The 14,956-nt window shown below is 33.3% G+C and overlaps 1 protein-coding gene across 5 annotated transcripts in view; it reads left to right on the top strand.

Annotated features, from left to right (window-relative positions):
• GRIK2 (glutamate ionotropic receptor kainate type subunit 2) overlaps positions 1-6,374 on the top strand; it is a 725,919-nt gene extending 719,545 nt beyond the window's left edge. For 4 of the 5 annotated variants that reach the window (XM_061131531.1, XM_061131528.1, XM_061131529.1 and 1 more), the window contains 2 exons: positions 2,131-2,265; positions 4,669-6,374. In XM_061131531.1, the coding sequence (XP_060987514.1) occupies positions 2,131-2,250 (120 nt within the window). In that variant the 3' untranslated portion in view covers positions 2,251-2,265; positions 4,669-6,374. Of the gene's footprint in view, positions 1-481; positions 569-2,130; positions 2,266-4,668 lie in introns of those variants that run through there. The other variant, XM_061131530.1, reaches the window with a different exon arrangement.
• Positions 6,375-14,956: the final 8,582 nt, after the last annotated feature.

Genomic DNA, 14,956 nt, shown 5'->3' with positions numbered 1-14,956 from the left:
ATTTTTCATCAGTTGCTATTTTTTTTAAAAGACATTGCTAAAAATAAAGGATTTTACTTAAAAATGAAGTTTAAATATATCACTGTTCAATATGGAGCATGTCTGAAACTAGATTTCTAATATTAAAAGAATTTATGTGCTTCTCAAAGTACTCTCACATCATGTATCATATAAACATATCTATAAATTAGAAAGTTAAGCTATTAAGATTAAATTATTCTGTAACACCACGAATGATATTCTTGAGAACATTTATCTGTGGACTATTTATGTTGTCTTATACATTAAAAAAATAACTTGTTTAAAAGGCAATGTACATTTAGCCAAATTCATTATTTTAAGGTTTCCAGACCTTCATTGTTTCAAGAATTAGAGATGTGTAATACATGTTGCCTCATTAAATACAATGCATTTTATAACGAGTTTAACTAAATGCAATTATACATGCTAACAGCTCAAAGATTTAAATTTTCATTTTCAGGAATCTTCTATTTGGTTAGTGCCACCCTACCATCCAGACACTGTTTAGTAAACTTTTGAAACTTACTAAAAGAGGTTTTTAATAATGGTTAGTATCCTTGCACCTTCTTTTCTTTTTGTAGTCTGTCATATTGTGCAGAGACATTTCTGTTGTTGTTTTCACCCTACAAAACTTACTTTGACACAATTTGTGTGTTTCTGTCCCTAAGAAGTGATTTGAAAAGCATGGTAGTTTTCTTTCTCTTTCTTCCTCCCTCAATCTCTCTCTCACTTACTCTCTCCCTTCCCTTCTTCCCTCTTTCCTTCACTATTGCTTTCCTTCTCCCCCTCCCCCTTTTCCTGTCTTCTGTCTCTTTTATTCTTTCTTCTCTACTCCCTCCTCCTCCTCAGCTTCCTTCTTCTTCATGATAATCAGGAAATTCCTGTCAAGTGCATTTAGGTTTTTCAAAATCTTATTCCACAGTTCAGTAAAAGGACATGTAAAAATTTCTGATCATGATAAGAAGTAGGAAACACTATTTGTCTCTATCAAATGACAAGTTAGAAGCTTAAAAATCAGACATAGTAATTTTTTTGGCAACGTACAACACAGGGAAACAGCTATATTTCACAATCGTCTGTACAGTTTCAGCTTTGGGTTCTTACAGAGATCAAGATACAGAATTTACATTTTTAAAGCTTTAAAAAATTTTTTTAAAATGTGTTTGCTTTAGTGATAAAAGTGAACCACACTTTATGGTATCATTAAGTTTTTTAAATTTGTCAATGTTGACTCCAAATTTTTGCTCAAATCTAAAGATTTTCATAGTTTTGTGAAGGATTGGAAATATTATATAAGTAAGAAAAGAACCTACAGTCTCATGGTGACTGTATTAGAATCTAAGATAATACTATTTTTTTAGGTAAAACTTATATTGATAAAAAGAACTGTCAAAGTCAGCTTATTTAGAGAAAAAATTAACAAAAGTGGTAACATGATATTAAAATCAAAACTACTGATCGACTGCTTAAAGCTTGTTTGATTATATTTTTTACTTTCTAATAACTTAAGAAAATAGAGAAAGCCTAAAATGATAGTGGTGGGATTACGTGTTTACAATTTTCAGAGTTTATAAATTTGTAAATATCATTTACTTAAGATACTTTTAAATTATTTATGCTTGATTGGGGCAGGATATATGCTTATAATTTATATTAATCAGTATTGCAAGTTTTATATTACATAAAATTGCTTTAAAAGAGTTTAAATGCATTTATTTATAATCTGAAGTTAAGTATAGGCTATTAATACAATTACTTCCTAACTAGAAATAAAATGGAATCAGTTCATTGTTGAATAGTTATGTACATTTGTAAGATTTTTTTCCTGAGAAAAATCAGTTGTTTAGACCACTCTGTTACTATGGACAAAACAATATCTCTATTTTATCACTTTTGAAATCAATATAATCATGATATCTAAAAACTGAGTTTGCCAAAGAGAATGTTATAAATTTTTTAGCATTTGGGAAGTTTAATTATTTTAAATGAAGGCTTATATCAAACAATTCAACATTATTCACATCCTATAACATTTTTAAAGTGTCGATGACATCAAGTTCTGACATTATTATATTATCTAATCAATTCTTCTGTTAAATGTTTCAACAGAGAACCAAGACTAAGTTACCTCAAGACTATGTATTCCTCCCTCTTTTGGAGTCAGATTTTTCCATTTCTACAATGTTGTCATCATCACCATCTTCATCATCATTTTCATCATGTTCTTAATAAGTACATCTAATAGTAGGTATTAAGCAACAAGAAACACTGTGTCCATATACTGGCTATCAGGTATCATATAGATCCTTTAATAGAAATAGAATCTGTGAATTTCAAAACCATATAATTTAACACATAATAAATAATACATAGAAATAACTTTGCAGTTAGTTGGGAATTCATGTGTAGCATTTAATCATCTCCCATGACAAACACTAATAAATTAATATTTTTATTAATTTAATGTTATTAAACAAATAACAAAGGTTTATCTGATTAATTAGCTCACTTGTACACAATGTATTTTACTAAGCATCTGAAAAAATTTTTTTAAGCAATTAAATTACAAACATTTTTAAAAATGAATTAAAATGTTAAGGTCATGTATAGCTATTGTTAATTTGGTCAACAGTGCCATGAGCACTTGATCACTACTCCTTACAATTCAATGAGAGGGAAACATGGAAGACCTAGAGGTCAGACAGAGAAACATGATAGTGAGGGGAAAATAGTAAACTGAGTAGAAATAATAAGCCTGGTCAATTGGAAAGTGGTTCCTGAATAAGTTAAAATTTGAGTCATGTCTGGAGGTAAGGGATAAAGCTGGACTGATGTGAAAGATGAAAGAACTCTGCTGAGTACCAGAGCAAGAAGAAACACAGGAGAAAAACTTTGGAGGGCCAAAGAGAAGCATGTGTGTAAAGAAAAAAGAAGAAGAAGATTAGGTTGGGGGAAGATAAGGTAAAATTAACTCAGAGAGGTCATGATGGAAAAAAGAGATTTGGATTTCACCTGTTTATTGGACAAGAGAATACTATTAATAACATGTTTAGAACAATAGATTATTGTTGATAATTGTGAGAATTTCAGGAATACCAAGGCATAGATTTGGGATGATCACCAAGGAAACTCTTCAGCAACCCAAAGAAGAAAAATGAAAATATAGCCAGGAATGGACAAGAAGCTAACAGGGCAAGATCAAAAAACATAAAATTGGGTATCAGAATATCTTGCTGGAAGTGAGCTGCAGAAAGTGAGTTATCCTCTGTCATACGGATGCCCAACTTAATTCAGTATTAGTTTGTGTCACAAAAGGTGATATATGAAAAGTATTTTAAAAAATACAAGGCATGTATATAGTATTAACCATTTTTATCATATATTATTTTGGAATTCAGTTCGGTTCAGTTCAGTCACTAAGTCGTGTCCGACTCTTTGTGACCCCATGGACTGCAGCACACCAGGCTTCCCTGAACATCACCAACTCCTGAAGCTTGTTTTTGGATTTTGGAATTATCCTAAGACGATAAACAATAAAGCAGCAACACAAAATGAAAAAAAAAAAAAATAGACTTCACATGCATATTTGATTAGGTTTATTTCATTATGTTTTCATATCACTTTTTGGAATTGTGTAAATTTTTCATTCTTGTCCACATTTTTAGTTGTTGTCCACATTTTTAGTTCTTGCAAAAAAAGAGCCTAAGTCTTAGACCATCTGAATGTCAACAATAATATGCAACTGGTTCATGAATCTGATTTATATGTAACTAACATATGTATCTCAATTAGATGGAGAGGGAGACTAATAAGTTTCTGTCTTATGTTTTCACTCTGTAATAGGAATTTGAGGAGTGTGTAATAAGTTCCAGGTATATAGAATTTCTGGCAAATCTATTGCCAATGAAATAGAAATTTAAAAATATATATGTAGGGTCACTTTTTCTTCATGGAATAAATTATCAGTCCTCAATTAACAAGTTGATGATACCAAAAATTTAGTTAATATTTGTGCATGGATTTTTAAATGTGATACAATGTCATTTCATGACTAGGTCATATGTGTTTGTAATCTTCACCAATAGTTTTATAGGCATGATCACAAAAAGATATAATGAATACCAAAAATAATTTTCCATATTTTATGTCTAAATGTGTGAGTGCTATTTTTGTTCTGTTTTGAAAGACAAAATGAAGATGCCACGTTTAAAGAAAATTTTCATATCTTACATTATGATCTAAAAGCCAGTACATTTTGTCTAATATTTTTTAATAGCATGGATGGATTTCTGCTAACTGATTTGTTTATATGTGTTTGTATTTAAATTTTAAGGTGGATTATATCTTATCATGTTAATCAATTATATATCTTAAAACCTCATTCAAATTATGTGTAATGTATGCATTCCTAGCTGGCAGTTCACTACAGGTGGAGATTTTCTTTAAACTTGCCCACTTGATAAAATATTTTAATCATCATGTTTTGAGTATTAAAAGTGGAATAATTTGATATAGCCCTTATAATGGAATTTTTCAAAACTTTAAGGCTGCTATGTTGAGAAGGCTGTTGAGACTGAATTTACTATTGTTTCAGGACCATTGCAGTCGATGTGTGTGTAATATTTCCTTTTCTGTGTTATTCTCTAGAGGTCCTTCTGTAGCGCCATGCTAGAGGAACTGAGGATGTCCCTGAAGTGCCAGCGTCGGTTAAAACACAAGCCACAGGCCCCAGTTATTGTGAAAACAGAAGAGGTTATCAACATGCACACATTTAACGACAGACGGTTGCCAGGTAAAGAAACCATGGCATAAAGCTGGGAGGCCAAACACCCAAGCACAAACTGTCGTCTTTTTTTCCAAACAATTTAGCGAGAATGTTTCCTGTGGAAATATGCAACCTGTGCAAAATAAAATGAGTTACCTCATGCCGCTGTGTCTATGAACTAGAGACTCTGTGATCTAAGCAGTTGCAATGATCAGACTTGATTTATAAACATCATGGATCAACTGAGTTACACGGGGTTACACTGTTTATCATGGGTTCCTCCCTTCTTCTGAGTGAATGTTACATAACCATTTTGTGGCTGGTTTCAAATGCAGTCCGGGAAGAAATTACAGGTTCCTTTTGAGGTTCAACTGTTGCCAGGAGATGGAATATCAATGCCCCAAGGGTAACCAGAGGAAAAAAAAATCATTAAGAATAAAAATACTTGGAATCAGCAAAAACTGTAGTGTTACAAGAAACAGTTAAGTCTTCTGAACACCCAGATAAGAGGGTGATGATGTCACTAGCCCCCAGCTACTCAGTATAATGGTCATCTGAATAGACAATATGTGCTTATAGGATGTGAAGAAATGTAAAGCAAAACAAATCTGAATTTCATGGCAAGTGGAATATAAAGCAGATCTTCATCAGTGTTTTTCTTTCTTTTCTTTTTGTTTTTTTGACAGTCTGTGTCACTGATTGAAATACAAGTGTCAAATTACCAAGGCAATAATGTTTTTTCTTATATTCACTGTGGCAGGAGATTTAACATGTATCTCTATCAAATCCCTACCTATTCCAGCCACCCTTTCCCCAACCTCACACCAAGAATAAAAAAGCAACAGTTGGTTCAGAGATTCTGAATTAAAATGGATGATGTTTTGCACTCTTTGTCTTAAGCTGTAAAAGAGGGCTGAGTATTGATAGTTCTGTGGAAGACTGAAACTTTCATTCTAACACTCAGATGTGTTAATCCAAAACCTCCTTCCTGCTATAAATGAACTTGATGGAGCCTGGGCAGATCTCAGTGAAAGGAGAAAGGGGACTGGTCATCTAAAGAGAAGTATGTGTGGTGAACTCTGACGTGGACTGCATTTATCAATACAGTCACAATGTTAAATGAACAAAATTCTTGAGCAGTTTTTTTCAAAAAAATGTTCAGGTTTATTTGTGGAAATGCAAGATTTCTATGAAAATAGTTTTTGTATGGAAATTTTTGTAATACTTTTTATCAACAAATTAAGAACACGTGTTCCTGTCAGGGGTGTGATGTCGAGCATGAATGGTAGTGCGTGTGCACCACCAACGTTTGGTGAAAACTATTTTTATCAAGAAAAAAAGGAGTCATAGAAGAGAAATATTTTCAAGTTAGATAATATAAAAGCTAGGTGCACTACCACCGCTGCTTCTCATATGCCACACCCCTGGTTTCCACGAGGCGGATAACATTCTGTAATGAACAATTGTGTGTGAAATGGTAAAAGACACAGACCTCTTGGCAACATTGTGATAAAGTTGAGTGCACACAGTTTGCTGTTTGAATCCAATGCACAAAATTTAAAAGATCATTAAAATTATGTCCATTTTACTTTCAGCTTTGACTTTCATTTTTCTCTAATGTGGGTCCATGAATGCACTGTTTGTTCTTTGCATGAAGGGAAGTACACTTCCTGAATCCTTCCCGGTCATCAAGGATGACCACTTCAAAACTACCTGGAGAAAAGAAGAAAAAAGCTCAGGCTCCAAGCTGGGCCAGAATATAAAATGTAATCTTCAGGCTTAGGACAGTTCAAATGTGAAACGTAACAGTTTTAGAGGATACAGTCATGATCTTGGCGCTTCTGTGACTGGACATTGATTATGTCCATAGTGATTATGATATTATATGTGAAGTTCAACTCATGTCCAATTTAAGAATTCATTGCACATTGTTAATTTAATTCAGCCAAGGAGAAGGAAGAGATAGGCTCAATATCAATGATAAATTAAAAAAAAAAAAAAGACTCATTTTAACTAGAACTCCTATCCAAAACCAAAAAAAAAACAAAAAAACAAAAAACATAAATTGCTAATAGCCATTACTTAAAAGTTCAATTTCTAAGTGTTTTCAAAATTTCTAGTGTCAGGATTAAGTTTCATATTTCAAGGACAATTATGTCCCAAAATTTAATTTTAGGAAGTTGCAGAAGTTGCTGTTACAAATCTCAACTTTTTTTTTAAATTGGTAAATAGCCTCAAATAGCATAGCTCATAAAATGTTCAAATTTTGGTCTGAATATTAAGTTTTTACTCAGTTGATTCTAATCAGATTTTAAAGCACTTTTAAATTTCAATTCTTCATTATATTACAAACAATAGGCAGAAAATGATGATTATTTTTTAAATAGTCTGGAATTAATTATTTATATCTTTGATATAAATTTGATAATTTAAGAACTTAAAAAGTTCAAAAAGTATAAATAATTCTGCTGTATTTTAACTCTAAAGGTTATTTAGAATATAAAAATGATGTATGATATTCAATTTTTATCCATTTCCTGAAAGGTTTCTACATCACTGCCAAAATAGATATTGCTCTATTCATTGTGTACTTATACATATATGAAGTACTATTATTAATTTTATTAAAATTTGGTTACTTTCAAAATAATTTCAACCAGTGAAAGAACAACTCTTCTCTTTGGAAAGGCAGTATATTGGCATAAGATTATTTTCCAGTGCCTACCACTCAAATTGTAAGAAGAGGAAGAAATGCCTATTCTAGTTGACAACATAACCTGATGACTCCAGGTAATCAGTGGAGATACATACACCACAAATAAATAACTCTAGCCACTATGGAACACTGGGGGAGGATATAGTTATACATATCACCACTAAATAATGCTAATCAGATGAAAACATCAAGGATTTATATTCAGTATGTTTCATAGATAATTAATCCTAGCAGCTATGAGAATGCCACAGAGATATATTTACATATTTACAACTGAATAACCCTAATCTTTATGGTAGCACCAAGGGAATAGATTCTATTTTACAAACATGTAAAGTGGATAAAGATATTTTACAAATTAAAATCTTTCAAATATTTTTCAGTTCAGTTATATATTTTTAAGAATAAGTTCCTTGTTATTAAATGAGTTTATGTACTAAACACTAACGGTTTTAAAGAATTTTAGCACAGTGCTTTTAAATGTTTGTTTATTATGAAATATGAATACAGACAATTGTGTACAGTGCATATGTATAAAGGGAATCATGGCATCAGACGTACAGTAGAATCATAGCGTCAGGCTGTCGTGTGCACCAAAGATTGTCACTGGGAGTGGGCTCTTCTATTCCAAGACTAGGCTTACTGACAGTCACTTCCAACACTGAGATGTAAATATAAGCAGAATACTTTAATAGAGATAAGAGAGTGCCCAATGTTTCAGGAAAGAGAGCATGAAAGGTACAGGAGTAACGTCATTTGTTTCTGATCAAGGCAAGCCAGGTATGGAAAACAATATGGGCCAGGATCACTTAGGAATTTTGTCCTCAGTTTAAAAGATGGTACAATGGCAGTTGGCTCAGGGGTAAAGATTCTGCCTACCAATGAAGGTGACTCACGAGTTGTGGGTTTGATCCCTAGGTTAGGAAGTTCCCCTGGAATAGGAAATGGCAACCCACTCCAGTATCCTTGCCTGGAGAATCCCATGGATGGAGGAGCCTGATGGGAAACAGTCCATAGGGTCACAGAGAGTCAGACACAACTGAGTGACTGAACATGCACATAGGCACAATGGCAGTGAGCCCCTTGTCTTGAAGGTCTTGAGTGTATCTGTAATTTGAATCCTGTTGCGATATTATTGACCCCCTCTCGGACAGCCCTTTGTGTCTGCAGCACAATCATTATAGAGAGATTTCTCTCCTTTCTTGCCTTCTGGGGATGTCCTTAATTCCTCGACCTTGTTGGATCCCCTGTTGCCTCTAACAGACGTTCTCCCTTTTCCTAGGTTTCTCTCTAATTTTGATGAATTCTAAAGAAGTACTACTTCAGAGGTCAAGTTTTTTGATATTCCAGTCTGAGTGCACATCTATAAGATTTGCTTTCCTATTTCTTATTTCTGTCATCTTTATATTCCAAATATTGAATTGAGTTTTTCATTTCTACCAAATTATTTTAATTTCTATGAGTTCTTATTTTATGAATGTAAATAATTTCTCTTATATATTTGAAGTAACTAACAGTAATCTTAAGACATTTCCTTCTTTCTGAAAAGACCTCAGGTTTTTGTTTTTTTTTTTTTTTCCCCAGTTGCATTTTTCTGTGTGCCTGTTTGGATTTCTATCTTCTGTATTAGAGCTTTTCTTCAGATGCTTATTAATTCTTCACAACCTGTTAATGATTAAGAAAAGGGAACTAAAGTCTGATTTGGGAGCTCTATGTGCACAATAGGGTAGGGGAGAATTTTCATCTAGTTAGAGTTTTACCACTAGTTGGACTATTTGTTAATGAATCCTTTGAAACATCCCTATCTTTGGATCTTTCCTTTGATTCCCCCAGGAGTATGTTAATTTTCTTCCTGGAGATGAAGCCTCAACTGCCAGTGTTCTGCTAATCACTGGTTAAGAGGTCTTGAGATCGCTACATTCTGCATTCAGAATGACTAAGGTCACTAGGCTCAGGAGTAAAGAACCCACCTGCAGAAGACATTAAAGATGAGGGCTTGATTCCTGGGTCAGGAAGATCCCCTGGAGGAGGAAAGGGCAACCAACTTCAGTATTCTTGCCTAAAGAATCCCATGGACACAGGAGCCTGGCGGGATATAGTCTGTGGGTCACAAAGTCAGATGTGACTGACTGAGCACTAATAAGCATACATATAACTCAAATTTGACACAACAAAAAATCATAAAATAAATGCAAGGAGATCTAGGTCACTTAATCACCCTGTTTTAAATTTAGTATTCTGGCTTTCAGCTGAGCCTAGCATATTCCTGTCTGGAGTCCTTCCTTTTTTTCCCTTTTGAGAATAATTCCTTATTACTTTGATGGGTTGAAGAATGGTCTTGCAGGGGAGAAGAAGGAGAAGAATACGAGGATCCACTGTTTTCCAACTACATTCAAGAGGCCCTCCTTGTTGCATTTGTTCTGCTGCATTATCAGTTATTAATTCTACTTTTTCCAGTCTGCTTGATGACCTATCATTTGTTCAAATGCTTTTCTCCTTCCAAAAATGTTGCTGAAACTTTCACCTTTCTTGTTCACTTTACTCTTGGAGTTTAATACTTTAAAAAACCAAAAACTCTCTACTGTAATTTTTATGGTTGAGTAGGGAGCAAATTTTGATGCATGCATTCAATCCTTCACTCTTATTTTGATCAAGAACCCTGTCTTTAAAGAAAATATTGTGCAGAAATCCAAGATAGAAGCAAATAAAAACCAAAACTACTCTGGTTCAAAGATAATAGAGGTAGAAACTTTGCTCTTATCATTGTAAAGAATGTAATATTGTCAATGTTTTCTTCTTACCAATTGCTTTTTCTAACTCAATAAGTAAAGGGGATACTTTTTTTTAAATAGGATATTTTATAATACAAATGAATTTCACAAAATAGATCCCAATAATATTTCTGAAGTGGGGAAGATTTTAATTTTCCCCTGTGCTTGTCAAATAATGCTAAATTTGGAATCCAATGTAATTTATACCCCAAGGGCTTAGGTCTAATTCAAAACATTCCATCTTCTATTTTACAAAGCTCAAGAAACATGTTATATAGTAGATAAGGAACACTTTCTAAGCAAACCATGATGAACTGTAAGGTTTTAAGAACCCTCTTTAATGTATTGCCTTACACAATACTTTACTTTCACATTTATTGAATGTAATTAAAAAACAAACAAATATATCCCTGCCTCTTTACAAAGGAGGATAGCTGTTTTTCTACCTTTCAACTAGATATTTCTGTAATATCACATCATCAGCAATATAACACTCCCAATTACCAATTAGTTAACCTTAAGGTCAGTCTGTAGAGCTTAATATCTAATCTAATATCATTAATATACTGAAAAATCTAAAATAATAAATTCCACTCACCTTGGTCAAAATTCATCAGTTAAAAGGGGAAATAAAAGACACACTAAAAATGCTCTTTTCACACTATTTAAATTATATTTTAACATATAGCTTGTATCTCAAGGCTTCCTTGGTGGCTCAGAGTAAAGAATCCACCTAACGCAGGAAATGCAGGTTTGATCCCTTGGTCGGGAAGATCCCCTAGAGAAGGAAATGGCAGCCCCCCTCCAGTATTCTTGCCTGAGAAATCCCATAGACAGAGGAGTCTGGCAGGCCACGGGTAGTTACAAAAGAGTCAGACATGACTGAGTGATTAAATAACAATGATTATAGCCTTGTATCTCAGCTCATAATCTAGGGTTTTCATATATTAATACTTTAGAATAAATACTGTAGCTTCAGCCACTATAATTACATTTCCACCAGGAGGAAGAACAGAAGGAAATTTAAAAAGTCTTGCTCCTTCCTTGTAAGGATACATACCACAAGTTGTACATTATGGTGGTAGAAATAATGATATGTTCACACTTAGCTGCAAGGTAGGGTAAGGAAATAGACTAATGTGGTCAGCCATGTGTCTAGGGGTTCTATTACTTTTAAAATGTATAAACAGATTTGAAAGGACATCTTTTGTCTTCAGTCAACAAAGGAAGAAACATTTGGTAATTTCTTTGCAGAATACCTTTCATTTAGCTATAGACAAAGACCTAGCTTACATTAACCATTCCTTTGATTCCCAAGATATTCTTTCTCATTCTTTAAAAACCCAGACACCTTGATTAGAGTTGACTTGTTACTCTGTGCCCCACTACTGTGAATCAATTAAACATGCACCCATTTGTTTATATTTAATTATTATTGAATCTACATTATAAACTAAGATTCGTGTTAGATGCTAGGTATGCAATATAATAAAAAAGAGACACGGTGCTTACTTTGGTAACCCAAAGTCTAGAAGAGGAGACTGACCTTAATCAAATGTGTTAAATATAGAAATACAATCTGAAAAGTGCTGTCCCAAGAAGTGTTCCTTTCTGTCAGATTCAGATGAGTGATGAAAAGTTCACTCAGTTGATATCAAGTGGTACAGTTTAATACTTGGAAATGTGAAAACTTGGATTATATGTATACAGGATACACAGGGAAGCATTTATTGGTATAATGAAACATACTACTGATTTCTGTCTTCTTCCCAGGACTACATAGCTTCTGCTGGCTTCAAACCATGGCACAAAGTAGGTTTCTTCCAGGTCTGGAGAGCAAAAACTGAGATGTAAACTCTATTAGACCATTATCGTCATCCTGTTACTCAGGGTGGTGATGTCCCATATGCAAAATATGACACCATAACTTTACCTAAGTTTTTTCTCTGACCTAAACTATTGCACTTATGTTGATTTTTTTTTTTTTTTTTGGTCCTCATTTAGGTACAAGAAAATATGTCATCTGTGCTCCTTTTTTTTTTTTTTTTTAAGGTTTCTTGTTTTTGTTTCATGGTAGAAATGAACAGTGATCTAACAATTTAACAATTGGTTTTGGAACACTGAGAACATTTTTGTTGAAAGAGGGAGAAATAACAAAACTTTAAATATTTAGTTATTGGCCAAATGTTTGCTCAAAAATGCACTTCACTCTCTTTCACACAGGTTATGGGAAGGAACTGTATGGTGTTTTATGAGAGCTTATAATAAAAGAACATTTACTTAGACTAGAGAATTGGGGTAGACTTTCCTGAGGAAGTGGTGATTGTGCAGGAATATGAATGATGAGAAGCACATACTTGTAAAAAGTTTCACACGCCTGTGACAAAGTACATGTAAGAGTCATGCAATAGGAAGGGGCATGGCATGTTCTTGAGGAACTGATAGGCAGATGGTGTTGATGAGCACAGAGAAGGCACAGGGATTTGTCATCAGGATGCATTTAAAATATAAGTCAAAGCTGGACCTTAGCCAGGTGATCAGTGACCTTAATAATTTGATCTTTATCCAAAGAGCAATGAAAACCACCTACATCTCTTAAGCAGAAACCAGATTGTTGGATAAGATCTGCATTTTGGAAAGAATACTCAGGCTTCAATTGGGAGTATGATTTACATAGGTACCACAGTGGTTACAGGAAGTTAGTGAAGAAGTAATATCAATAAGTAGTCTGAGTAAGATGAGCTTTCCAGGTGGCTCAGTGGTAAAGAATCCATCTGTGTTGCAGGAGTCTCAGGAGATGTGGGTTCGATCCCTGGGTTGGGAAGTTGCCCTGGAAGAGGAAATGGCAACCCACTCCAGTATTCTTGCTTGGAGAATCCCATGGACAGAGAAGCCTGGTGGGCTACAGTCCATAGGGCTGCAAAGAGTCTCATATGACTGAGCACATGAGGTCTGGATAAAATACTATGTTAGTTTAGATTAAACCCGATTGGTTGCTATGAAGATCAACAGAAAGAGACAGAATATTAAAAATATTGAAAAAGAGACAGAAATATTAAAAATATTTACTAGGCAAAAATTCACATAATTTCATTATACATTTCATAATTAGTGTAAAGACTGCTAATATTTTTTGCTATAATTTATAATAAGTATTTTATATGAATTATTTCTTCCAGTTCTCTGAGTAACCCTATGGGCTAGGGCTAACATTATTGTCACTTTATAGACAAATAAACCACAGACAGGAGAACTTAAATAAGTGTTTTATGTATTACTGTAGTCAGACTTGGGCAGATAATTCTTGGTCACTATTCAATCAATATACAGTGCAATTGAGAATTTCCAGGAAAACAGAGGGATAGAAAGAGAAAGAACAAGTGTGATATTCCAGAATGTCTTCTCAAGCTTTTTTTTTAAACTAGAATTTATATTACTAAGAATTTTTTATGTTTCTCCTGAGAGTTCTTTCTCATCTTTTTCTGTATAATATTGACTGCACCTACTATAATTTGTTGTCCAGATAGTAGGTATTTATTGTTTTTTTCTTTTTAAGCTGCATATCATGCTAGTATGTATATTTTTGCATATGTCATCTGGTACTGATCTGTTAAACTTTTTCTTGGATTTGCATATCTGAGCAGCCTCAGGGTATGTCAGTGTTCTGTTATACAACACTGCCAAAGCCACTGTACCAATCAACGTCTTAATCACCAATATGTAAGAGCAACTGATAATCCATACCCTTTCACACTCTGGGATTCTGTCATATTTTTTAAAAAATTTTGCTTTTCAAAGGTGCCAAATGTCATTGTCATTTTCCTCTTGATTAGTACAACTTTTACCTTCTGCTATGTGTATTCACATTCCTTGAACTGTCTAGCTACTCAGGTCTCTTACCAAGGTTTCTATTGAATTATTTTTCTTAATGATTTCTAGAAGTCTATATAGCAGTGATGTTATCTAATCTGTTATTTGATTTTATTTTCTGGAAACACCTCTTCCCAATTTGTTATCTAGATATTTTTCACTTTTCTTAACAGAGGTTGCTAATCTTAATGTTGCCAAATTTATCATTCTGTTACTTTATTGTTAGTACTTTGGTACCCTGTTTAAGAAATGTTTTCTTTAGTGATAACAATGAAATATCATTGTTCATATTCATCTATGTGTTTTTCTAAAAATTTTAGTTTTGTTTTATCCTTTTAGTAAATTCAAATGTGTGCTTCCTCCCCACCCCCATGTGTATAACTACTTCACTCCTAAATTTGTTACATGGTGTCTTCTCTCAGTGGTTTGCTATACTGCATTTGGAAAATATTAAGATTTCCTATAAGCATCCATCCATTTCTGGATTTTTTATTTAATTCTTTCTTATTCTTTATCTTAAATTTCTTGTCATATCACATAAATTTCAAAATCAACCATTCAAGATAAACATACGTACACACATTGGAACTTTAATCAGAATGAAATCAAATCTTTGTATCAATTTGGAAAGAATTTATTTCTTACTCATAGACATATATTTGTCTTTAATGTCCTTTACAGCTTTTGCTTCTAGTTCTCACACACTTATTTATTCCCATGAAATTATAGTTTTTGTAGCTATTATAAATGATGTCTTTTTAAAAATGCTGTTATTATACTGTATGTTACTTGTACATAGAAATGAATATATAT

Source organism: Dama dama, chromosome 28 (assembly GCF_033118175.1).
Source record: "Dama dama isolate Ldn47 chromosome 28, ASM3311817v1, whole genome shotgun sequence".
NCBI classification, from domain to species: Eukaryota; Metazoa; Chordata; class Mammalia; order Artiodactyla; family Cervidae; genus Dama; species Dama dama.
This window is presented reverse-complemented; position numbering and strand designations above follow the sequence as displayed.